The 27,541-nt window shown below is 41.5% G+C and overlaps 2 protein-coding genes and 1 long non-coding RNA gene across 8 annotated transcripts in view; 1 reads left to right on the top strand and 2 right to left on the bottom strand.

The window, feature by feature from the left end:
• On the bottom strand, positions 1-12,765 carry LOC111250644 (uncharacterized). Of its 4 annotated transcripts, XM_086991440.1 has the most exons (15): positions 12,632-12,765; positions 12,116-12,292; positions 9,959-10,072; positions 9,697-9,774; positions 9,223-9,402; positions 8,827-8,988; positions 8,487-8,672; positions 7,960-8,318; positions 7,498-7,805; positions 6,948-7,382; positions 3,717-3,852; positions 3,321-3,461; positions 2,996-3,080; positions 2,685-2,740; positions 1-2,446 (listed from the first exon to the last, which is right to left on the bottom strand). In XM_086991440.1, the coding sequence occupies exons 1-15, from the start codon at positions 12,716-12,718 to the stop codon at positions 1,996-1,998; spliced, it is 2,955 nt and encodes a 984-aa protein (XP_086847566.1). In that variant the 5' UTR covers positions 12,719-12,765; the 3' UTR covers positions 1-1,995. The 4 variants fall into 4 exon arrangements, with proteins under 4 accessions (XP_086847566.1, XP_086847568.1, XP_086847569.1 ...); XM_086991442.1 differs by lacking the exon at positions 12,116-12,292; XM_086991443.1 differs by lacking the exons at positions 12,116-12,292; positions 12,632-12,765 and adding an exon at positions 12,529-12,570.
• LOC147755390 (uncharacterized) lies at positions 11,135-18,706 on the top strand. 3 transcript variants are annotated; one of them, XR_015329313.1, is made up of 4 exons: positions 11,135-11,235; positions 12,152-12,699; positions 13,622-13,768; positions 14,708-15,057. It is a non-coding gene; the product is annotated as an uncharacterized LOC147755390 (long non-coding RNA). The 3 variants fall into 3 exon arrangements; XR_015329312.1 differs by lacking the exon at positions 11,135-11,235 and adding an exon at positions 11,246-11,967; XR_015329311.1 differs by lacking the exon at positions 11,135-11,235 and having other exon boundaries at positions 12,647-12,779; positions 14,708-18,706.
• Positions 16,061-27,541, bottom strand: part of LOC147755389 (uncharacterized) — a 24,845-nt gene continuing 13,364 nt past the window's right edge. Inside the window, exon 3 of the mRNA XM_086991452.1 lies at positions 16,061-23,886. Within this exon, the coding sequence (XP_086847578.1) occupies positions 23,857-23,886 (30 nt within the window). The 3' untranslated portion in view covers positions 16,061-23,856. The remainder of the gene's footprint in view (positions 23,887-27,541) is intronic.

Raw genomic sequence — 27,541 nt, 5'->3', positions numbered from 1 at the left:
TGCGTATAGTATGTGGATATATTTTTATTCACTTTTTAAATCACCATATAAAAACATGCACAGTAATCTTCCATGTTCCGTCAGTACTGTTTCCTAGGTGCCAGACATGGGGCAAATTAACGGAATTTTAGTTGAATACTGAAATGCTAATCCGCAGTTGAGCCAAACGCGATTCACAGAGAATATATCGAATTATATCTAAATATATGCGGTTCTATTATTTGTCGAAAATATTCATGCCATATTTGTAGCATGTACAGATGTGAGAAACCCGGGAGCGTTTTCTCGTCGCGTACGGTCCAGCAATTAAGCCCTTACGCAAAACCTTGAAGTATGTCTACAAATGTGGCTATTAAGATTAAGGTTTTACATTACGTATGATCACAAAATATTCTAGTCTCTGCCAATTGATAGAGATTGTATATAGACCCCATTGTTTCTTACGATTGAATATATTTTTTGGATGAGGCCCGTTCGTTAATTTATTGTGTACGGTTTCAGGCAGGTCGGAAAACCTAAATCAATTCCTCGCTACATTTCTAGAACTTAAATATGCTTTGTGCCTAGATGTCTTCAACGTTTACGCAGTAATTGCAGAAAGGGTTTGTTCTCTTTTTGTCGCCGACATTGGCGTCGCAGTATGTAGCTTTATAACCGTATTCTCTACCTCAAAAACCAAACACCATTACGTTGTGAATTTACTGAGGGTGGCTTTCTTCAAAATTTAAAATGATGTTGTCTAAACTAATCGTGTCTGTTACAATGCGTTTGATGCAGGTGATGGCTATTACCGAAAGATCACTAAGAGAACTATGGTCCTCCAACTCTCGAAGGTTTCTTTCTGAATTTTAAATACACTTGCGGCAACGTAGTGATACAGTATATCCTCTATGACAACATCAGGAATTAATATAGTCGTTTCCTTCCCTTTTAAGCATTACCGCGAGGAGTGCGACGCTTTTCGATTATTTATAATCATCATGATAATAATAGTGGATTCTTTTCATTTCGGCTAATATTTTTGGTTGGAACTGGCTCCTGATGACTGTAATCAGAAATTTTATCTAGCGTTACGGGATAATCACCACTACACAGACTGTCCGTTTCTACCCCATTTCTTTTGACACCTCATCAAGGACAGAACTATACTACAAGTCTATGTATCTCGTGTTACGCTTTCCATTAATTAACAATGGATTCTTAGCACAAGGTACTTATAGTGAGTCAGCGATAGATACCGTAGTTAATCGTTTTACCCATAGTACGACTTTCTCCATTACGGTATTATTTTATAATACTATGTTAGTATTGAATAGTATATAGAGGGAAACGATGGTACCATAATGACGTAGCCGATCTCACAAGGGTAAGGCGACGATTCAGGTCAGGTAAAAGGACAGGATGTGTGTAGTGCATTAAACATGAATGAGGTACAGCGCCACTCCGCCGTGTTCCTTCGGTCTCAAAATCCAGCTGCTCATATATAGCCATGCAAGGTGACGTTGGAACAGTATTCTTTCGCGCCGTTGGTACTCGTAATGATCAGCCTCTGAAGTCGGCCAAGGTTTCTGTCATGCTGAGCCGATTATATCTCATTTCAGAAGTCGAGAAAGTTCAGACGGTCGCTACATGGTTGGATTATCTACTTCGTTCTTGTCAGCTTGAATGGAAATACCTGAGTACCGACCGCTGCTATATCGCGGAAGGTTTTAGACCCATACGAGATCTAACACTAGCACACGCGCTGAACGCGTACTCGTCGACTCTAGATATCCACCAAATCATTCTACTGCGATTGGTCATTAATTATACCATACCCATTATAATGCACGTACTTGCGAAAAAGGTTAAAAGTGTTTATATGAGATTCTGCTTCTCTCAAGTTATTCATCTGGAATTATGTTGTATCTCACTTCACTCCGTAGGCTATTGTATTGTTATTGTAGTTGATGGCGGAGTGTGACGGGTCGTCGCAGAAACTGCAGCATCGCTCGCTTAACAGCCACTAATACCGGAAGAGCTCTCCCGCGAGTCCCGGTTACTGGCGTTCAATGTGCCATTCTTAGTTTCATCGCTTTCGTCAATTTCCTTATGAGAATCAATTTCATCGTCATCTTCATCTTCGTCGTTTACTTGATTGTAGTGTTGAGGAGCAGCCGCATTATCCGTTGCGGCGGCAACCTGCGTTAACGCGATGACGCCATCGCGAGAGGATTCATCAGGGGTTTCCTGAAGGTTTTCCTCACTACGCTGTCTAATAGACTGATCGTGTGATGTGTTATCAAGGAGCCACGTCTGTCGGTCAACAAAGACTGTCCATTCGGGTTCGCCGTCGTCGTCGACAGGGGTGCAATCAAGAGTTTCGAGGGTATTCAGGAAAGTTTTCCCGTTGAATCCTCCCACCGCCAGTAACCGGCCGCGAACCACGGCTGCTCCAACATTCGCGCTAAAACAAGAGACGTAGACAAAACCTGAGACTGTGTCGCACTTTCGTACACCATGTACATGAATGTTCTGATCTTCTGACAGAAAATTAGAACATTTGTGTGATTCTCATCAGCCTAAACCATTATTTCCTTGGAAGTATGCATAGTCGTAGTACAAAAAATGTAGATTAGTTTTAGCTGATTGGAATTATGGGTTGTTAGTTAATGCTTCAGTGAAGAACAACATGAAATACTAACCGGCAAGTGGTGAGTGCGGGTCCAGGCGTCCACGTGTTCGTGGCAGCATCGTAAATCTACATGTAAAGTCAAAAATAACAAAATTAAAAAAAATATACTTACATAGTACGTAAGGTAGGATTTCAAGTAAGGTATGATGCTGTTGTTAATTATTCTAACAATTACAGTATTTCTTGGCCTTTAAAGTTTCTCGATTACATGAGATCATGAAAATAGGACCGCTAAAAAAACTGGCTAGATTACGAGAAACAATGTAACACAACGCAAGTAGCTTCTAGGCTAGATATGTGAAAGGTAGAACGATTATGTACCTCAACAGAGCAGAGCGACCGGGAGCTGTCGTGCCCACCAATTGCATAGAGTCGGCTATTTAACGCAGCGGCTCCACAACCACGCCTGAAAGGCGGTCAGAAAATCATCAGCTTAATAAATATCGATTCAATTATGTATACAAATATAAAAATGCATTAACTAAACTACACTAGTTTCAACTGAATAGTGTTGTTAGACCCAAACTCTTCAAATAGGTTACACGTACACGATGGGCATTCATGACTAAAATTTACTTATCTCATGTGACCTCTGCGCATGTGGTAACAGCATTAAATGAGGACGGGAACGGAAGTGTCCACTTACCTAGCTGACTGCATCGGCGCGCAGAGTATCCAACGATCTTCCTCGGGAGAGTACCTTTCAACACTTGGTGTGCAATTCCAAGCTTCACAGCCTCCCAATACGTAAATACAACCGTTCATAACAGCTACACCCGCTTGAGAACTAGATGTGTCGAACAGTTTTCGATAGCATATATACTATTGTACTGAAGGCTATTGCTTTTTATGACTTTTTATACTCAAATCCTCCAGGTTGAATCACGTCATTTTAGTATAGTTGAAGCTTCAATATGATCCATTTAATATGTTTTGGAATTTTGTATAGAACGGAAGCAAACTATGGGTATATATATTTTTGTATAAATGGTCAAATTACATCTTTCAAAGAGCTAACAAGCATATATGAAGTCTTCCTCACCGTCCGATATTGAGCCCAGCAATGGTATCCCAGCTAGCAGTTTTCGGGTCAAAAACGTCAACCCGAGTCATTCCATCTTGTCCGGCACCGGTCCAGCCTCCGATAACGTAAATTTTTCCGTTCAAGGCGCAAACACCTGCAAGCAACAGTCAGCCAGTCATACCCGGCGGAAGATCCAACCGAGCAGACGGGAACAAGATGTATCAACTTCATTCAAACGCTCAGAATGGGACATCTGGTTGACTTTTCAGCGTCCGGCCCATCCATCGAGTGAACGGATACTTCGATTTGGATCAGTGACTATTTTTGAAAGACTATTTTCCAAGTAACTCAGTATTCAAATACAACTTGGATCGGATATATCCACCTACAAGCTGTTTCAAAGCTTTCCTATGCTTGCTACACACTATTGAAACGTCCAGACGCCTGCCGAGATATAACGGCTCTGTTTCGAAGCTATAACCGTGTTTAACGAAGAAGTATCAGCTTAGCCAGGTTAGTGAAATCCAATATTCAACAAATGGAATGATATAATTTCATCCGAGAAAAGCAGCTTTTAATGCGTGCATCATGTTTTTAAAAGATAGCAGCATTTACTTGACTTTCAAGTTTCAATTAGGTAGTTGTGAATGCACTATACAATGAACTTCCGACAGTGCTTTAGACTATCCCCGGGCGAAAACGAGTTGCTGAGTTTTGGCTCTAAATTAATCTTCAAAACGGCTCTGCTGTTAAGGCCAAGTCATCTGAACAATTAGAGCATACCCTGAGGTGATCGTTCGCTGTGAACAACGTAATAAATTATAGTAAAACTACGAACGAATCAAGTCGCAATTGTGTGGAAACTGAACACCTATCTTTAGTTATAGGAATCCCCAGATATAATCATGAGAGTTAAAAACATTGAACGAGCAATCAAAACAAATGACTCCTCAACGAGAAGTACTTCGAAGGACCAGATCGATATATTCCAGTCAGGAATTAATTAATTGAGTCTTGTTAAACGGTCCTAAGAAGAGATGAAACAGGTCTAGCATATCGATACAGCCCGATTATCACCATACAAACCTTATAACCACCATATTACCATGGCCTCTATCCTATTTTAATTCTTTACTTCTGAATACAAACAAGAACGCAGAGATATGACGCAGCAGCTGGTTTGCTCATTAAGGTTCATGATGTATTTTCAAGGACGCGGGGACGTTAAAATGAGGACACTCAAACGCAAACTGGTCTCATGAAGTGAGAATGAAGTGCTTGATTACCGATAGAGCATAGAACAGGTGGCTAATACTTGCCAGAAATTTGTTTCCCGCGAAAGGAATTCGGCTAAGTTTTCAAAACATTGAAAAAAAAATTTAAGATTACGCGCATAGCGAACTAATCAGCTTCTATGGCTTGCAATAAACTAAAAGCGACTGAAGTATCAATATCAAACCAGTTCTTGTCGAGTCCCGTGAATTATCTAGTAGCAAATTCATCTTCTGATAAATATCCTACGCGCAAGAATGTTCTATTCAAATATTCTACCTCATTAGGTACGTCTCAGCGCCCTTAAGCAGAATTCTGCTTTGTAATATATTACATATCAGTGTCGTCGTTAGAAGCTTCACACCACCTGCAGCTTAACTGTACCCTCGTTGGCCTTGGATACAGTAGCTTGATTTCGATAATCTTGTTCGAAATCTACATGATTTCGTTGCGATCCTTCCAGTTCTTCAGTTCCCGTTTCACTTACATCGCTTCGTTTCTCCGCTGAATATAACTCTTCTGAAGCTCTGGATCTCTGGTGACTCACGCGTTAGAGTTGTTCTTCTGTTGACTTCGCCTTCACCTTGTCGCTTACCCGACGCTTAACCGCTTCCCGTCCACTATCTTAACTTTAGCAATGTGCGCGTTATGTTTACTCTTAGGCTCTCAATAGCTTTCAAGGCTTTCCACTCACGTTCGCCGACTGGTTCGAATCGGATAGCGATTTACGTTCGCTGATTAGCTGAAGATGCTGCTAGTTGCCCTTAGGATTTCTTATAAATGAACAAGCGTCAAGACCAGTTTGGTATCGACTGTTGTTCATTACGCTTTACAATCGCTTTAAGGTTGAATCCAGCCTGGGTTGAATCTGTCTTCTCACAGGATATGCTAAAGATGTTGCTATCGCTAGTAGTTCACTGAGTGGACGGGAACGTTAGTCGCTGGGTCGAGTGGCGAGCGACCGGCAGGGATGTCACCGAAGGGCTGGTGGGCAGGCCTGTTACGAGGGAAGAACTCGCTTAATACTCGGTAATCGGTCATTATTCAAACACAACATGGTTATCATCAACGTCTTAACCAATTATCGCCGCAACAGTCGTAGGCAAGCATCCAATTCATATGAAAGTGTCGAAGAATGGCAAACCCGGATTTCATACAAACCCAACTGCATCCCAAGGGCCGCCGCGGCTCGACTGCAAAGTTGGCACGTTCCGGTACGTTGATCACAGAAGGGCACAAGCGTGCTCTCACTAACCTATAGGGATACACGCAAGCTACCGACATGGTTGACGGAACAGAGCTCATCGCATATATTCATAGGTTTAAATTTATAAGTATCAATAGCATTTCGCAAAAGCATAACAAAAATGCTTTTTTTTTTAAATTATATGTCTATATTGCTCTATTTTTACTGGCAGGGGGTGATCGAAATAGCCTCTTGAGAATCAGGCCTGCCTAAACAATGCTATCAGCAAACCTTGGCGAAACAAATTGCACTATACGCCGTTTCCGAGCAATAGTCAATCTCTCGACTACGATATAAAGACGCATGTCAGAAATTGAAAACAAATATAAAGACCCACCTCAAAGTAGGGGATAAAACTAGATAAATTTGCGTAGAAAACTACGACATAGGGCAGTCGAAATTTGACTCTAGGCCTCTAGAATGGAAAGAACGCTCGAAACGGGTCATAGCAAGTGGCTTCTTCAAACATCGTGTTATACCTTGCACTCTTGTGACTCAGACCAATACTGACAGACTGCACTGTAAAAACAGCTTTAAGTACACGTTTGACATAATTAACTAAGTCGCCGTTGACAACAGAAAATATTCGCTCAACATGTTGGCTTTTATGTTCCGCACACATACAGCAAGCGCAGCACATGCGATTATGTAATTTTTGACGGAAAAGTAGAGCCTACGTCTCAACAATTCCTATAAACTTTAACAGCGGCAGTACTCAAATTTTAACTTACCTGCGTGAGATCGTGGCACGGGTAGCGGAGGAAGCGCCTCCCAGCGTTGCCGGTCGGAATGATACACTTCCGCAGAAGCGAGATCACGACTACCGTCTGAACCACCCATCGCATAGACGAGTCCATTTAGGCTAGCGACATTAGTGCGGGCCCTCGGCACAAGCATGTCCGGCAGTGGGGTCCAACGATTTTTAGACAGCGAGAGCAGCTCGACGGAACGCAAACATTCTCCGCGATCATAGCCGCCACATACAAACAGTGAGCCGTTTAATTCAGCTACGCCCATCGAACATCGCTGGTGATTCATGGCCGCTAATGTCGACATCTGCTGTAACTGTTGATACAACTTCTGGGGCGACATCTGGTTCGAACCCCCGATCGAACCCGGAAGTTGCCCCATGGGTGGGCCGCCTCCACCGTTATTGTTTGTGTTACCTACAATGTATATTTGTTAGTTGTTTCGGTTTGAAAAGCACGAAAGCTGTTCCCAGATTTCCAAGTTTGTATCCCAATGTGTGAACCGCTAATTAAAAAAGTGATGGGCACGTACCTGCCGTGACAGGGGGGGTTGTTTGGCCATTACTTGACAGTCCAGTATGTTCAAGAACAGGATGGCCGTTGCTCGAATTCTGCGGGCTATTGGGTGACGAAGCGGTATGGTCAGGGGACCACTCATTACTAGGTGATCCCCCGTGATCGCTCTGACTATTGCTGCCGGTGCTCTGGTTATTGGAGTTATTGTTTATATTGTTGTTAAGACGTCGTACAACTGAAAGAAGGACCATTTCAGACTGAACAATGGCGAGGCCCATTGTCGAATGTACACCCGTTGGTGCAGTAGCGACTACCCGGAAATTACTGCAAAGCGAAACCGATAGGTTTACGATTTTAGAACCTTTGCATATCGCCTCATACGCCTTATTTGGCCACACTACCTATCAAATTGGCTAAACTAGTTGTTTGGCATAACATTATAAGCCTTACGGTTAGGTTCAGATCTAATATCCCTTACCAGTCGTATTCTTCTTCGTCACTAGAGCTCGACGAATCTGACCGAGTGAAGAGGAATTGCTTAGGTTTAGTGGGCACGTTATTGGATGCGTTTCCATGGCCGTTCCGCATCTTAAACGAGTCTCTAGTTTTGCCGCTATTATGACTATTGTTTAGGCCGAGCATCACTCGATCACCAGAAGCCGAAACCGCTGGCACTTCAGCTTGGGCGTAACCGACTTTTTCACCGCCTTGCGCCTGGTTCAGCCGCTTCGATAGTCGTTTGTAGTCTTGGACAAGTTCAGAGTCACGGGCGTCTCCGCTCTCGATATCCACACAATCATGTAGCGTACGATCCCGATTTAAGTAAAGCATGTGCACCTGAGAACGCGGTTTGAGAATATGCTCCAGATTACGCTTAGGTTTTAATATCGACAAGCTTCTTTGCTTAGGAACAGCGACTATCACATCCGAAAATAAGGTCACTAAAACCTGACGTTAAGCTTTACTATTCAAGGATCAGTGATCTCGTCGGAGATGCGTGTATACCTTTTCGGTGAGCCGATCCATGTTGAGTTCACCGTCACGCGCCCAACCAACGCGTAGCCAATCAAGTAACATCTTAAATAGGTGACGCTCATTGGTTGACTCAATCTCCACCAAGGTACTCTGAATCAGCTCCATTTGGATGTGTCTAAGACCAGACAGCTCACTACTCTTCAGCACCTCATTAATCTGCAGTTTAAATTCAATAAGGACTCCTTAGTATCTTCTACGTAGTGCTTTGACAAAGATAAAAGCCCAGCTAGATTCTCATTAGAATGCAAGAACGAATGCGACCCGAATAGACGTCATCCAAATGGATTCATCCAATCTTGACTCAACTTACGTTATGTTTGATGAAGGAATCCAGCTTGCTAATGAGAGAAATCTGGTCCGGTTGGAGGCAAGAGGCGGACGCCTGCAGGAGAACGGCTCGAATACCCAGACAATTTTCAGGAGTCAAACTAGACACCAGCTGAGATCCACAAAATTGAACAATGGGAGTTATCTGTAAAAAAGATACATTCATAAAATTTACCTCATAGTCGAATCGTAACATATACTAGTTTCATGCTCAAAAACCTCAAACGTGTAAATATTATAATTAACAACTGGAGTGAGATAATTATACCAAACAATAAGCACTAATTAATTACGAATTGAAGATGATAAAAAAATAGTAGTAATTAAAAGTATTCATCACGGATATGTGAGGGTCACCGGTCAAAGTATTGTTATATACCCTTAGTTTTGCAGCCGTGAGGTACGCCGATCGCAGTTTCTGTCTCGGCAAATCGAGTTTCGCTGTGTACGCGTACTCAATGAGAGATTCAAAGACATCCATATCAAATTCACCAGGAAGCGTACATTGATCTGTAAGAGCACGATCAGCCGTGCCGCTTTTGAGCCTCTGGTCGAAAAGCTGTAAATCAGTACAGATAACATTCTAGTTCGTTTCCTGGGGTCTACAAATGGCCAACCCATGCCTACAAGGAACAAGCAAGACAACGTCTAAATGATTCGTTTTTTACAAAGTCTTACATTAGTTAACGCTGTATCATGTTAAGAGGAATGTCGAACATCGGAAAGAAGATGTTTCACGTTAAAGCTGCATTGAGGCAATGGGTAAGTGAGTTCATACTATCTCATATAAATATTTCTGAAAATCTACTAAGTAATGTGCACGAATATTTTTCAGCTAACGCGTTTTGTTTACCTCGAACAGATACGGCGATACGCTGGCGACTACAGCTCTGTGACAATGGACCTCGTGAAAGTCCACCTTTGATGAAACCTTCCAAAGCGAAAAAATTCGAGGAACCGGTAAGCTAAACTATGCTTTTCGTATGTATATAGATAAAACACATTACGGTGTGAAAGTATTCCAGGATTTGCACATAAAAAATACAACTAAAGGATGAATTTATGTATATTATATACAGTTCGTTGTTGCTCTACTTCTGAGAATTGCTTCTAACCTGTAGGATGACATCGCAGAACTGCTTGTTTTTGCGTAGCCTATTCAGGTTCTCTAGAAGTTTATTCGAACTTGAAGAGTTGTCCAAGCTGACGAAATCATCTGCATTTCTTTTCTGAAATTCAAGCCTGCCCAATTAGCTAAGGCGCTAGCAAACAATTATGGTCATACGGTAAATGAAGTGATAAAATACACGGTGTTCTTCTACGCAGGGTGAGTAGGATCCCACGTGTCTCTATTGCATCACTTTTATTGCTCAAAGTGACTTTCTAATGAAAAAATTGCACCTTTTGCCAACTCATCGTTGAACATTTCGATTAGAAAATTCGGAAGTCGGCCTAGAAAAGATCCATTACGATGGATCTCGAAACAAGTAATCCAAGCAAAGCTGTACATTGCCACACATGGAAAGCTGATGAATTAGTTAACACTCAGGGCTCTCCTATAAATAGTTAAGATATTGTATTCAGCTTGGTGCTTTCGATACGATGACTGAGATCAAAAGCTAGACTATCGTAACTTACATACGTTACTTACACAACTACTACCTAAAAAATGTACAGTTTTATAAGCGTCACCAAGAATCCAACTGAAAATAGTTTTAGACACGTCGTAACACAACTGCACTATTCCACAAACTAGTAACTTATAAACAACAGTGGACGAAACGAAAGTGACAAGTGCTAACCGAAAAAAAACCACACGCATCCTCGAGGATTTCACATGCGTCAACAGCATGTTTGAGCGGCTCGTCCCAATGGCGATCAATCGGACTGATCATTTTTTAACCTGTGTTAAGTCACGGGCTTAAAAGCCTACAGCGCGAAAGTCTTCTCCTCAAGCATATAGCACAGCTGGTTGCAAACAGCGTACAAGGCCGCAATACGCATTGGCACAAAGCGGTACCTAAAGGCAGAATACCATTATGCTACAATAGTTGGTGTTCGATTCCACTCAGAAGACGATACAGATACCAACTTAACCTAGTGTTTGTAGTCATTACCGCTCAAATTTGAACAACGACGGTAGCTCTACCTAACTAATATCCACTAGCCACGGATTACAGCATTGTAAAGCAGCTGACAGAGTCCGAGCCACCGAGAGCAGACGATCCTTTGACTTCGTTTGCCACCATGAAACGTTCTCTTAACGATGGATACTTGTTTATGATAGAGTATGATAGAACAATAGATTGTAAACCACACAATGTTAAAAGAATGATTGAATTTTTCTTTAGTAAATCGTATTGGTTGCGTACAAATTTACTGCAGTGCACTGGTACACTCAGGGAGTCACGTGTTGTTATTTTGATTCATTGTCGCCGTTTAAAAATTTTTCACACGAACTAATTTTAGAAGGCAGGCCATTTTAAAGGGCAGTGAAATAATGTTTTATTATTATCCAAAACAAGTTAAAAAGAAACACCGCGATAGTGACACAACGATTTTTCAACTTCCCAACAACTTATTTAAAAATAGACTTGTTTCACTAATGGCAGTACTTCTGAGGAATTGTATGTTTTGTTAAAGATCCGGCACAGATGTAATCCCATTGAAGAAGAGTAGTAAATCTTCTCTATAGCCTGTATACTACAGAAGTGCTTAAGTCGAACTAATAAGCTAAGCATCGAGAATTTTTAATAAATAAGTGAAATAAACAAATAGTAATAGGTTTACAGAAAAAAGAATCGCTTAGCCTAAAAGAGGTGGCATGCCATTTGTGTCGAATAATATGCTCTGTTTGGCCACGATAAAATTGTTTTTGTATATCGCTAAAATTGTTGTTTACGGTTTCAAATCCTATTGCAACGAGGATTCACCTCGAAACCACCTCAAAAAACTATCGATCTCTATCGAACTGTGCCATTGGATTGATGGGCTTCAACATACACAGAATGCATAAGAGATAGCCAACCAATTTGCATATATGTGCATCTGGCGCTCAAGCGAGGCGGAGGTCGATGTTTTTTCTTCTACTCTAATCATCGCACGCCATCACACTTCAACTCAAGTATGTCTTTAAAACCTTAGAAGCTACTCGTCACTCTCGAACCAGCCCACGCATAGCGGATAGCAACTCTGGTAGCACGGCGCCATTTGTCATAGGGTTAATAAGCTCGTATGGGCATAGTACCTCGATGGCTTATGAGCTTAGCTACCATCATCGTGTGTTGATTTTTCTTCGTGTTGTGTAGAAGACAGAGGCGCAGGCAGAGCAGAAGATCGCCAAGTTCGTTGTCGAACAACGCACGAACGTGTACACTAGTGGATGCTGATTTCGTCGTCCTTATCATGGCTGTTACCACCGACGTTGCTTTCGTTGATATTGTTTGAGTCTTGAGGAGACACGTAATTTAATGATAAATCGTCTTATAATTTAATGCGTTTACACTGAAATATAGCTAAATTATTAGTGTTCTCCTGACACGCCGGCGCTTGGATACATATCAAATGCCCTTTCCTGTCAGAACTGAAGCTCGCAAATCCTACTCGTCACGCGAAGAGCCCAATCCGAAACTATATGTTGTGCTAACTATAAAAAAAAATAGCCACATTTGTCACCTCTTTTCACCTTGTGATAACAATATCTTGCGGGCATATTCCGTTCTGTCGTAGCAGAACGCTTTATATTCTACTCAGTCACTTTCTAGAACAGTCTTCCTCCTTCAACTTACCTTGTTGTACAAGATCTCTTCGTCGAGCTGGTCGCGAACGTTGATCACAGCTGGCTGGAGGTCACCCGGTAATGCTTCCATTGTCATTTTCGCTGTTAGCGCACCCGTTGCGGCTGGACTTGATTCTGGCTCGTTTTTTCTGATTAATGTGAGCTTAATAGCTTCGTTTGCGTCTGTTTATTGGCTGACGTTGCCTAGCCCTTAATATTTAGCTATTCAAAATAGCTTTCCTGGAGCTGGGGTCGACCCGCGCGTCCGGGAGCACTCATATGCCCAATTATGTATTTTTTCGGTGTTTTTTTTCCCTGCGTTAGCTAATTTTGCCTCTATATATCACTCATAATGCTTTACAAATTGACAACCTTTTTGATGTACAGGATCTGACAATGAATAGAAATTGATTAAAGTCGAGGTGATTAAATACGGATGGATGTCAGTACGCTTTGACAAATATCAAATAGTAGAATTGAAAATGCGTCACGTCTACTGTTAACATGGATTGTGTTGAAAAAACAATTACGATTTATACTAATAATATCTTATGTTACGATAGTAGGGTAGTGCGTATATGTGCCTGTCCATGTGCTGATATTGGCCACGCATGTCATGTACTATAGATGTATATTTATATCTCTATTCATACCGTGAAGGCATCGTCTTTTCAGTATGATTCAGAGTATTTTCATTAAAAATGGTACAAAGTGACACAGCAGTATATAGATAGAGTTGAATATGCAGAGTTATATATATATATATCGACTGCTTACGAAATTAATTTTACTGACGAAATTTTGATGTAATTGTCTGTTTGTGTACCTGCGGGTGGACAATTCGGGCTACGAGTTGCCTATCAGGCTTGTGACGACTAACTTTGCACTAAGCTGAAACAGACATAAAACGAATATCGTTATTAGGTATAACAATTTCTTAATGTTACTGATAGATGTTACGGACTAAGTAGTTATCATATGGTGATGCCTTTGCAAACAGGAAAATTAAATGAAAAAGCGGAACTGGCGACGTTCAAAGTGCAAATCCATCCACAATAATATAAGATGCTATTCACAGTGAAGTGCTTCGACGGACGTTCCGAACGACATGACTATACATCAACTTCGTCTGATTGATATTCTCAAGGTTAGTGGGAGATTCAGACATGTTTTTGTAATGGTTAGTTCCAATCTTGATATAAAACAAGGTAAAACTTTCTCAGGTCTCAGATCAATGTCAGTGCTGAGACGAGACAAGTTGCTGCTTGTTGCTTGTACAGCCTTTCGCCGCATTAACGCCACAATTTCGTAACGAACTTCCTTATGGCAACCGGTCGTCCGATAGTTACCTCAAGCACTGGTATCGAATCTATGTTGACCAGTATGTCTGCATGCTACTCGGCCATAGACACTCATAGTCAACAGTTAGCTGAAGCAATAATAATAAACCAATGGCCATATTATGTAGAACAGTGCCCTGCATTGATGTTCGTATGATGAAGGACTAGTCCAACAATAGAATGAGTTGAGCGTCCATTTTGGTCGAACGTCGAAAAAATCAGAATCATGGAGAAATATCTTCGATATTAAGAACCCTCTCCGTTAACTACACGAAAAACGTGCAATATATTTCACATATCGTCTGTTAGTTTCTGTTGGCGTTTGTCAGTTTAGGTTATCTATAGTGGTTTGGTGTTGCAATGTCAACTACTCATCGCAGATCTATATAATCGTTAGACAAAGCCAGCGAACATATTGAGTAAACTGGTAGACACGCAAGAGCATCGATAAATAAACTTAACTAGCCTATATTTTCACGCGATAAATCGTAATGTCATGATCATATAATCGAGCTGCCAACTGAAGAACAGAACTGAAGAAAAGCGGTCAAGGCTGCAGTTGAAATCAGTAATGGCTGAGAAGCAAAAAGTAAACGGGGCAAAGGGTAGAAAACTTGCTAATAACCAATGATGGACATGGTATATATATTTATGCTAATCAGCAAGCTTAATGTCACGAAAAAGCCACAAGAGATAACAATTGTTTGCTCAAAATTTGCTTAAGGTCAGTTTTTTTGATATTGCAGGTCCGAAATCGTGCACTTCGTGTACTTGTAACTGTAAGGTGCCATAGAAAGGCGAAGGGATATGCTTAAATTAAAAATCATCACGTCTCAATTCACAACATCAATTCCCCTTAATAAGCCCGTACGCAATGGCCTAGCTACAAAACTTTTCAACAATTTTCTTGACGAGGACATAAATCCATTTTGGTGGAAGATGATAACCCTTGTAAAGATACATAGCTTTCATGTTGAACTGATTTACGTGTAAACGTCCATTTTAAACGAATCGAAAGTTATTTACAACACTTACTATTCTGGTGTAACATAGCAACTAGCAGTAAATAATAAAAACAACTAGTTAGAGTGTTAAAGTTTCTTTTCGGCGGGTAGCATTGAATAAATAAGCTATATTATGAGTGTCTGCTCACATGCATGTTTGCTACATATAGATTGATTTATGTGCTTTTGGCATTGTCTCATCTTAGTATCAATTGCGCATAACTCACTGTAAAAACACACCGAGTCGAATTTTGCCTCTGTGCAGTTTAGATTTAAGGAGGAGACACTTAGATTTGAGTTCAACAAAAGCGACATGTGAGAACTTTATCACTTCTTCAATGAGAAGACTTTCGCTCCCCACCATTACCCCCTTGAGTTTGTGATATTTGTGACAGTACAAATATTCTATTCGAAGCAGCTCACAGAAGTTTTTAGCTGCCCGAAAGTGGACACAAGGCTCCTCCTTGCAAAATGTCTGAGAGGGTGCCTGTAGGCGATTAAGGTCTATCGGCAACATTAAGACCACATAAGCCTAAAGCTGGAAAAAAGCACCTTAATTTAACAGGCTGGATGCCACAACGCGAGACAGTCATTATACAGCCATCAATAATGTCCAGATGGATGTCAAACAGTGTTTTGAGGATCTACCAAAAGAACGGTCCGCAGCAGAGTGCTGAAAAATAGCCTTTCATATAGGTAGTGTATCTAGTCTATTACATGTTAGCTATAGTAGAGCAGCGAATGTGCTGCCGCTGTTTTATAACTTGCCCTGTTTACCTGCATGAAACACTAATGGCAGCCTTGGAGCAGTCAACAATGACAAATGCTGCAAAGGCGTCTTTATTTCGAATTTTTCTAACTTTGCAATAGATTTGTCTACTCGAGATATGTATGGCCAGTGTTTATTGGAACTGTGATGTACAAACAGATGATCCTGAAAAAGCTCTATTGTCAATCATCGGTACATTTAGCTTTAATATATTGCTTACAAAAGACGATGTTTATTTGGACTAGTTAAATTAATAGCGAGTACGGACTTCGTGTATGGACACGGTGTTTCACATCAGTACGTATTGAAATGAATTCTTATCCACAGCATCTTGAAAAATTAACACGTTTTACTGGTAAATACAAATTTTACAACTTGAAATCATGAATAGTTCTCTCTGTTCTATAATTGGTCCTTCACGTTGATCGCAAACTGGCTGACTTTAGCACAAACAGCACAGATTTCCAATTCTGTCCAAATCGAAATGTCTGTTTTCGATGCTTACTGGACTTGAAGGCATCCGATAGCGGGCTTTTCTGGATGAATAGTTAGCGGATTCCGATAAAGACGCGCGTTCAGTATAATCTCGTTTTTCCTGCACCACAGATATCCCGAACCTTTTCAGCCGCACTCTACTGCTTGAACCTCATCACTGTTAAAGCAAGCGAGCTAAGCACTTTCTACGATAGGCGGTTTATTCCGATAATCAGCTGATACGTCAGGGCCGACAGCCCGAAGGTACACCTACAATGGTGCAAAGTACTGTTCTGTAACACTCAATAACTTTAACTTTATGACAGCCCACTGTACGTTAACATTTGTGGGTGTCCCTACGCGATTGTTAAGGAACCGTTCACACGATGCGCCTCTTTAGCTTAAAAGCCTTTACGCTTCGCTGGAAACTGAACCGCTGCTAAGATCCGCACTCAACCAGTGAATAAGATATATTGACACCTCAACTTCAGAGTCTCTATCCGTTAGATCGGATTAGTTCGTTTTGATTCTGCGAAATTGAGACGATTTTAGTTGCTCTTCATAGGTGTATCTGCAAACCACTCCAGCTGGCACAAGTTTTACTAGTCAATGGACGCGATTCCAATCATCTGGAATAAAGTTATATCGAACGCGCTGTTCGTCGTGGCGGCTATGTTCAATGTCAAAATAGCGAATTATTGATAGCGGAGTGAGAGTGTAAATGATTCACTCTGCGAATTTTGCTGATAGTGGTGGACCGGCCAAATGCTGTAGACGGTGGTGGGCGTGTGTCGGTCGTGGCGGTGAGCTGGGCGTCAAAATAAGAAGCACCGTCAGTGTAGTCCGACCCACCAAAAACAAGGTATGTAGCAACGCTGCATCGAAAGCAAACGCTTATCGGGGGAACAGTTGGTGGCTACTGTGACTGGACAGAGGTCTTCGCCTGGTCGACTTACATCGATAGTTGACGACGGTGACAACTACGAGTATCACCAAGAACACCACGTCCTCTAGTACTGCTGAGATTAAACGGTCATCCTCGCCACTCCGTGCTGTAGATGTAAACCGCTGGCTACGCCAAGCTGATCAGACGGAGCAGAAGGGGGAAACAGTGAAGAAGCGTCGTCGAGCCACACGCGCACAAAGAACCACACAAGTAAACACGCAAATTGTTGCCGCCAGGTGTCACCGCAATGAGCACTTCTATAGTGTATCGCCGACCAGCAAAGGAGGTGGCTGCGAGTAGTATCTTGCCATTGGGCAGTCTTATTTGCCGCTAGCTCAGGTACGATGCAAGCCCTGTCTCTCGGTGCGTCTTACGCCAGATCACTTCGAAAGTTAAATACACGAACATGTATGGCGACGTACGCTGACACAGAAATTGAAAGCGACTGACTGAGTCAAGCTATGTCGGCAGACCAAGATGGCTTTAGATGGCGGTGTAGTACGTTAGAGGTGAACCTACTGACTGCTATGCCATAGCGCCTCCATTTACTGTTTCATCGGCATGGATTGTTATTGGAGTGTTGGGTCCTCGATTCCCGCTGCATATACGCCGACAGAAAAGTTTTGAGCGGGCGACGATCTGGTGCCGGTTAGTAAAGCAAAAACGCGACCGGCACAGTAACGAGGGCAGCGGCGGCAGGCCCACGTGAGCGTTCACTCCCACGATACAGATGTATGCATACACTAGGGATATCCGCAGACTGGTTCTGACTTCGCGCGCTGCAGTCGCGGCTAGAGTCACTCTCCTTCTCTGTTTCTACGTACGCTTTTGCTGGTGGCTGTTCCTGGTCTGGGAGAAGAGATGAGGGAGACGACATTTGTGGCCGCTCGCCTAATCGTTGGCCCTGTTGAATATCAGTGGCCATGAGGCCGATGCCGATTCGCCAGATCTGCGAACGCTACAAGGAGAGAACGCCGCTTTCTGGATATGCGACTTGAATCTGCGTGTGTGTGTATGTTGTGTGTGTGTTTGTGTGTGTGTCTGTACAGTGTGTCAGGATGTCTGCTTGATTGCTTGGATGTCAGAGAGTATCTTGTGGTGACGCTGATGGTGAAAGGAGAAATCGAATGGGGTAAAGGCGCTAGTAACGTCCGCAGTGGTTGGTCCTTGATCTTGTGACGGGTCGGGCTGACTGACTACCTGCCCAGTAGCACTCTGTTATATATACGTATATATGTTAGTTGTCGAGAAGATACTTATCGTTTTTCTAGCTATAATGTTTCAAAGCAACGTATCTCAGGTAATGTGAGTCTTTTGGGATGGGCTTTGATGTTATTTGAAGCAAAAACTTGCCAGTCGTAAATGTGTCAAGATTCGAATGCTATTATTTAGCATTTGGATAGAGCACTTTGAAAATGAATAAAGTTGCTATAAAAGTGCATTATGTTTTGCAATTTGATCAAAATGATAGCACTACGCTGTAAATAAAGTTAATAAAGTGGATGGTATTTTGTGGTCAATATATGTCATCGAAAGATACTGCCCAGAGATAGTTCTACCGTTTTCGTTCTGGAAATTTCAACGTAAAAGGTGCTTCCACCAATTACCGCCGAAAAAACTTATACATTATAGGGAGATTTGAATAAGATTGAGATGTGATTAACTAGTAAACAACTAGATATTCATCATGTTGAACCATTTGGAAAAAGCTGGCTAAGAAGAGCTCAGTATTTGGCAAATTGAAATTAAATAATGTAATTGATCAATTAATCGATCAAAAGGATACACAAACATACTGAAATCGGTCTATTTCTAGAGTGAGTGCGATAAAAATTGGATCACGTATGTGCACATGTTTGTACGGATAAAAAAAATCTGTTGCAAGGCCCGGATTGACGCCAACAAATGTAATGCTACGGGATTAAAAATGAGCTGCTACCACTTAGCAAAATGGGCCTCTAATGTCAGCAACTATCGAGATCACAGAAAGCTATTGAAAAAAATTCACCAGAACTAGTAAACAGAAGAAGAGTAGTTTTGCCTCTACATACCTGGCGAAAAAGACCTTTCTATAGGCATCATCAGCTTCGGTCTCTGCAGGACGTTCTTAACGCCATATCCAATCGCCATAGAAATTCTACAACGATCGGGTTATGGGGTTATCAAAAAAACGACGGAAAATTATCGACCGAAATGGCACTAGTAACACTAACTAAATAGTATAACATAAACATTTAATTAAAATGATATAAAGAAAATAGTTTCTTTAATTTCGGTCAATACTTTTTAATCGACCCAACGTTGTACAGAGTACTGAATCATTTTTAGGTTGCGTATCTAGCACATCATGAGGCCGTGCGGGTTGGTCCAGTTTCTACATATATATATATATATATATATAACATACGATGTATTATGTCAGTTTGCAGTACCGTCGCTGCTAGCAGCCCCTAAACACTTCCTTTAAGAAGTCTGTCCTCTAAACGCCTAGCTACTAAATTAATCCTGCTGCATTGATTTACGCTTGCGAATGGGCATCTATTTGTAGGGCTATCGGTAGAATGGTAGACTGTCAAAGCCTGCTTTCTGCAAAAATCTATTATACAGTATCTTTTATATCGTTCTATGGTAATAAAACTACTTTGGCTAGCAGCAGCACCTTGCGCTCTTCAGCAGAGAACTCTGTCCAGCATTGTAACATCGTAACGGTACTGCGACAATGCACCGAATGGTGAAGATGCGATGGAAAAAGGACAAAGTTGCTTACTGCACTGTTTCGACTAAATAGGAACTAGGTAAACGAGACTGGTATTTGTAGGATTGATCCCTATTTAGGAATGATTGCCACTGCTGCGGTGAAGATAGACGCCTCACACAACAACGACAAAGCTGGTTCATCACTGCTCGCACAAACAATAAGCCACACTATGTTTGCAAAACATGCCACCACGACGATTCTAGTGCTGGGCGCGGTAAGAAAACCTTCCACACTGACCGATATGCTCTAAAAACGTCACTCAAAGCCAGGGGGCGTAGGTATGTCGCACCGTTGATGTTTGTTGGCTGATTTCAATCGACATGCATATGGCTACTGTAATCATGTTGGTTGGCAATTCTGGCTTTTTACTCTGGCAATTTTATCTATAAATGTGCTGCTTCATAGAATATTGCATTGGGTAATTCGTACTGGAGGGTCGTGCCTTTACGTACAGATGAACACGTTAGTGTCCAACAAAACGCTACTGTATGGTTTTTTTTTATTATGTTGATTTGTAGCTATTACATGCTATTATGTATCGTCTTCAGTATTGAGTTGCCTCGGCATTGTCAACATCCGTGTGGAGCTTCATGTGTCATTGTTGTGACTTTGCTGGGTAACGCCATTTGTAACTATCTATTGAATATCTAAAATAAGTATTCACAAGAGGATGCAAAGCGTCTAAAATTAAGCCCCCTTGGCCTGGGCCACGCCAGATATACATGGAGAGGTATTACCCAATTTTTTGTGTAAATCGGAACGGAAACAACCATCTATCATGTTAGAAAAAAAACAGTACTTGGATCTTGCTGTACGGTCGTACTTTAAAGGGAAAAACCTTACAAGAAACCAAAGTCAACACAATCAGTGGTTCAAATTATCGCCATTCGATTTTAATGATATGCAGCGCAATGTGGTGGGCAACTACCGACCAAGGTGACCTTTGATCAGAGATACAAAAGTGTAATCTGGACAAATAACGTAATGAAGCCCTCCATAACTTCGTCAAAAATTGTTTTACGCAAAATGCCGTAAACGAGTCAATGTGGTAAATCCGCATTACTATTGCCTTTGGGACTTTTCATGTGACAACTATCGTAACGGTGTGGTTGGCGTCCTTCTTAATAATCAGATTGAAAGCAAAACATAATAATCCGGTCAACTTACAGCTTCTAAAATTATTGCCGTATCTGTCTGGCCATATCTACCTCTGTACCCAGTTGTCTGTGCGCACTCCCCTAACTACAGATTATATACAGTTCTATGACGAAGTAGCCGCAAGGTTCATTTGTGTCTGTCCCTTTTGTCGAATTGTCTCTTCTTTATAGTATATGGTCTTCGACGGCTCATCGACATGGAAAACATGAAAAAAAAAAAGCTATGGTTGACCGCGATCGGCTTACGAATTAATATCGGTACCCCACCATCCTTGACATGACTCAAAATGCAGCATTTCGACTAAATTATACTGAATACACAGGACATGACGAAAAAGGCCAAATTCGATGGTCCCTAGATATATGCGGCAATATATAAAATGAATCTGATTAGGTTTAAAGCACCGTGTCATTGAAACATGGAATCCATTTCAGCTGACACTACGAGTCGTTGTTTTGACACGCGCCTATTTGGTCACGTTTATTTTCTCGATGTGTTTATTTTACTAGAATTATTAGTTTAGATTCTCCCGGTTCAGGGTCATATGGGAGTCGTTATAATTCAGCATAGCACCGTTGCTGCTCGGTATAAAGCGATGCAAGTAATGAAACCGCCGTATCGACAGCATTCCGGTTATAATTCATCTAGTTGTCCCTTGTTTTCTTGGTTATTTTATTAGACATTAATTATGTAGATGGCCGGCTAGCCCTGCTACACGAACCCTCCTGTATCGATCTGATATGTTGTACTCGGACATGTGCGGCCGTTTGTTATTACCGTTTAAGTGCGGCCGTTTAAGTAAAGAGCGTAATCTATATATGGATTTCCTCTATGGAAGTCCTCACTGTTGATCGTAACTAAAGTTGGCGTCAGCACCTACCTATAGTACCTAATTACATACCATGTTATCGCTTATATATATACACCGATAAATTAAACGCAACGATTTTTTGCTTGGTAGCTTTGCATCTAGGTATCTACGATGCCTATATAGAACCAGCAATTTCGTCTATAATGTACTATAACGCGGTTTGCTCAAGCAGAACAACATATACGAGCGCGACCCTCCCAACTTTTAGAGCTCGTGCGTGTATCCGGATGCTAAGAGAGACAGATTCATTGGGTAAGTGATTCGCTGAATCCGACGTTAACCTTACGTGGATGTGGCAGGTCAGTCGGGCCTTCTGTTATTCCGGGTGCGTGTGTGATAATGTATCAACTACAACCATTTATCAGTCTTTCTTGCCCCTTTGTTGGTAACTCTACCTTTTAAATAAAACATTGACCATGGCATTTTCCATTGTGCGCACGTACGCACTCATAGCTTCGATTCCCAACCCGTGGCTGAGAATGAATTTGTCTGATCAACAGGAATAGTCGACAACAACAGCGGCAGCAGTGGCCCCTGTTGAAATATGAATACTTTAAAATAAACATTTTATTCAAATATAAAACGACGTTGCTTTCGGATTACGTTGTTCGGCGTTGCTGGATATACCTGTGGCTAGCAAAATACGTATCTGTAAGATACATAAAATCGGCGGGCATACACGTAATACGCGTAGACGTGCTACCGGAGGTTTTAAAACGGCAATTTTACGGCTTAAAGCTGCTCAAACGCGGGTTTATGGTCTACCAAATATGTGCATTATGGTTTTGGCGGCGATGCCAAACTTGGCGAACACAAGAAATATTCATGTTTTACTTATATCCTTACTGCAACCGATTTTAACATAATCAGGTAATTATAGCTCACTTTGTTTAGTTAACATCATAATCACAACATTGTACTTTATTGTATTGGGACTTCTATAACAAATTCGCAATTAAGGCTATTGTCAGTAGAAGACCATACCAATACCAGAACTTCGAAAAATTGCTAGACATGTTAGAATGGTCGAGGTGTAGTATGATATTCATCCGTCGTATTTCAACATGATGATCCTCACTGTATTATGCCGAAAGGATTAAGACACAAATTTGGTTACCTGACTGAACCTGCATCGACTCTGTGAAAGGACAACTTCTACACATGCGGCAGTTGCCAGGAGCTAGATAATAATGCAATCGCAACATTTGACCTATCTCGACCAAAGGCAAATCACTTATCGTAGAAAATGGTCCAAACGTGACTGTCACTATGTGCTGGAAACAAAAAAGTCGAGGTGATTTTTCCGTTCCTATATGCCAAGTTTTAAAGTTATATACCACTTAGCAGCTAGAAAATGAAGCTTTAGAAGTTAGAACGGATCGCTTATTGCTTCACGCACCACGCGCTTTACCCGAAGTCCATTTTTCCCCAATCATAGATTTCAGCTGCCAACCAAGTTACTACCTTTATTATATATTTTATGGGAATGAGACTGTGACTTAAAAATGCAGATACACTAAACTGTACGTTTGAAATCCTAGTACAAATTTTTGACCCTAATTGACTACCAGTATTTTACGATCAATATAGGCCAATTAAGTACCCCTAGCCTTAGTATTTGCATACTCTTTTGGAGGGTTTGGGTGTGATGTGGGTTTAACAGGACGTCTACCTAGCGTGGGTTGATGAGTATGGAGTTCGCGAGCGCGCGGCCGGGTGGACTGCTGCGTATTATAATTTTCTATATCCCGGTAATATTTTGCCCTTCTAAATGTTTCGAGTTGTACGTTCGGTACCGCTTCTAGGCATTCCATCAGATCGCTGGCTCACAGCACGATAAGAAGTGCGTTCGTGCTTACCCAGACCACGGTATGTTCCTGAGGTCTAGCATGCAAACGCATCACCTGTTACGCCATCACGGGGACGAGCTCCTTGCTCCTGTAAACTGAATCAAGTGGACTCAATAATCGCCCATAGGATACTTCTGCTTTCATGCAGCAAATTTGACAAATTTCCCTTCGTAGTTGTGTCACTTGGTGAATTGATATTGCCATCTATATTTATCTCTCTCTATTTATCTCTCCCAGTATATGCTGCCGATCCATGACGGACAGATAGCTCTAAGTTGTTGACGATGGCAGCGGCACTTCGTTTGACGTCTTCGTCATGACAACCTCTGTCGTATGGGTATTTAGTAAAAACTAATCACTGCAATTGAATACTGTGGTTTCGGGCCTCTAGTACATTGCATGTAATAGGTACTGATCATAGATTCGGCTGCTAGACTGTCAGCTGTGCCTATTAGCGATGTGTCGTAGCTTATTCATTCACGATCATATACTGTTCTGTTTTGTTTAATTTCGTTGGCCGTTACGTTTTCAATGACATTTACATAACAGTTAGCGATACCAATAAAATATATGCGGTAAAGCGCAGTAAACAGCATACTTCATGTGTGATTGATGAGAAACAACACGCTTATTCTATGGACATACATAGGTCACATAATATTTAGCTTATGCGCTAGAAAAAGTAGGAAAGGAACCGTGAATCAACTCCAGAAAAGGCAGTCCTGTCCTACTCTCACATAGTGTGCAGCACAGTAACATAGGGTAAAACTGCTGATAGTAAATTGACCATATGCAGAACAACCACTATCATAGATCGTTTAAAGTAATACTAATTAGCTTACGCATCGCACGTGAAACACGCAAAAACATACTGCCGCAAACCACGAACAAAAACGACAGAGTTCATCTACTGAAGTCAATGGAATAAGCAATATATTATTGCAGTCAGCCATGATCCAGAGTTCGTACGAGAACATATCTTAGCGATAGTGGCACAACGAGACACAGCGATCGGAGTAAGCTAAAGGAAAGAGATGGGGAAAAAAAGCTTTAGAGTTGGTCCTCGATTCACGGAAAAACTCGCGAATAGCGAACACTGAATACGACTCTATGCTGGCTGTCACTGCCATAATGATACACCCATAGAACGCTATGCTATTCCTACATCTATCTATACATTATGACCCAACATAAAGTCACAACACGATGGTTTTAAGCAATAAGGTGGGGGGCGGGGACTCTCCGGAGCCTTGGTCCGATTGTTTCTGGCCGACTGGTTAACCATTTCACAGAACGCGGTGGTATAGAGGGGCATCTTATATCCGATAATGCTGTTGACGCATTATACGTTCGTGGTTATTTAAATGGTAGAAATTGTCATAAATATCTGACTCGTGGCCAGCGTCTCTTTTTGAATGTAATTGTTGACGGTTCTAATAAAAAAATGGTAAGGGTAGCAAGAAAAGTTGTCGTAAGACGAGCAGTAATGGCCTGTTTCGTATTAACCTCTAATAAAAATGGTAGTGAAGTTTATCAAACGACAGGGAAGAAGCGTTGTATTCAATGGCAAGTCAATGCTGGAAATTGTACACTGCCGTACTGCGGAATGTCGGACGACGAAAGGTCCAACCGAAATGGTCGTAGATAGATGGTGATAGAGAGCTTTCTTTCACACCTGTGTTTTTCGTGGCACCCAAGACAGCTACTACTGACCTCTGCAACATGGCGTTACTAAAGGTACCTGCTACCGAAAACCTTAACACGGTCAATACCACAAAAGTACTTTCATTTTTCAGAGCTGGACATGTTGTGACAACGCCGTCGATAGCAGACAGGGTTTATCTATTCCGGAAGTCGGGCCGGCATGACACATTGAGAGGTATCGACTCTATCTCGATCGACTCTATGCTGAAACACGTTGATCTCTACCTCGAACGGTCTGTTCTGTCATGCACAATTCTTTTATTGTATGGTGCTCAGTGTTGCTACATTTCAGTCTCGATAGCTACATCATAATACGCGATTATATCATCAAGCCCGAAGAAGCGTTGGACTATTTCGGGAACGCAAGGCGTTGACAACAAGATATAGGTAATCTTCAAATTGTTAGTAGCTCACAACGTGCCCTAGTAGTCGCCAGAACTCGACAAGGAAGGCTACGCTTAATAGGCTGATCTAATCTATGTGTTTGCTTATGGCCAGGATAGTTACGTTTCCGGCCTTTGTTACAGACTAAGCTAACCGCGTGTGATCCTAATAAACTAACACGATGATACGAAAAGATCGGTGCAACACCTCAACAAAATGTACTAAACTGTACGTCAGCAAGGATTAGGATATTTTGAGTTTTAATTTTAATCGATATTGAAAATCTTCTTTGATAAAACTGATCTTCTGCATACCGCTTTCATAGTCTACTCGCTCGTAGTCTTTTCGGACAGAAGGTAAAACCCATCTATGGCGCAATACCTTCTTCTGGATTACAAGGCTCTGCTAGCACACGTTTCTTAGCGCCTATTTTACGACCAGATTACTTTAGCAATGTTATTTACACGAATCGCATTCTGTTCTCATCGTTCAACTTACCATATTTCCAACACGTGAAGCGGATCTTCAATGAAATGTCAACTTTAAACAAAATTTGTATTTCTTTAACGTGTTTCTAGTCGTGATGAAGTTCCGATAAGCGAACTTCCATATATGACTCAAAAATGAAAAGACCTAGAAAATGCCAAGCGATCTATGATCGGGCCCAGACATCGCACTGGCTGTCACTGGGGGTCCGTCCATAGGCTCTGTGAGAACGCAGAACCTCTAGCCAGTTAAGTAAACGCAGTAGCATGTCGATATATAAAGGTTGAGGTCCTTCAATGTTATTGTAATTTATATAATATGTCTTTAATCAAACATTAATCTATTATCACGTAAAAGGGTAGACGTAAGTCTTGGCAGCCCAGACGCTAGGAGTGCAAACGGCCTATAGAGGAATACCTTGTCTGGCAAAAAGTAACATCGGGCCGGTGATCCAATATAAGTTGGGTAAACGAAATTAGCTTGAAGGCCAGGCTTTCGGTTATTTCAGACTACTCAAGTTCTCACGCAAAGGTCTCCATGATCGTTTTATTGAGATAGAGGAGTCTCACGATATCAAATCGTGAACAGTAAGATCCATCACGATTGCTTTCTTCTCTGGCTCCTTCACTACAAACACCTTCATAGGAGACGTTTTAGATGTTGTGTTCCACTAAACTAAGCGCCAACTACACTGAGGTTTAGGAAGAACACGTGGTTACGGAATATCGCTAAATCACAGATGCAAACAATACTCTACTGAATGCTTAGAGATTATGATATTGGTATACATGTTTTACGGTCTTAGGTAAAGTGTCTTATCACCGGATTGACTGGAAAGGGCCTATTGAGCCGTAGATCCAAAACATGGCCATTATTCTTAAGGACTGCGTCCTATCCCATAGAAAATGAAGGTTAGATAAGATTACGATGGGTAATTTTCGACGTAGCGCTCAAAACCCAAATTATCAAAAGGTGCCTGTATCTAATAGCCGTCGCGTATAAATCTCAATATATTGACAGACTTTGAAACGGAAAAGAGATACTAAATTCAACTAACCGTTTATTCATGTGGCATAGTTAAGAACGCCGTATGCACATACTACTCGCTATGACACGTTATTGCATTTAATGCAATAGTTCAAGTATCTTTTGCTGCTTTAACAGACGTTTAATGTC

This window comes from Varroa destructor, unplaced genomic scaffold (assembly GCF_002443255.2).
Source record: "Varroa destructor unplaced genomic scaffold, Vdes_3.0 BEIS01000005.1, whole genome shotgun sequence".
Lineage (NCBI taxonomy): Eukaryota > Metazoa > Arthropoda > Arachnida > Mesostigmata > Varroidae > Varroa > Varroa destructor.
The sequence above is the reverse complement of the archived record's forward strand: the minus strand, read 5'-3'. Positions and strand labels throughout refer to the sequence as shown.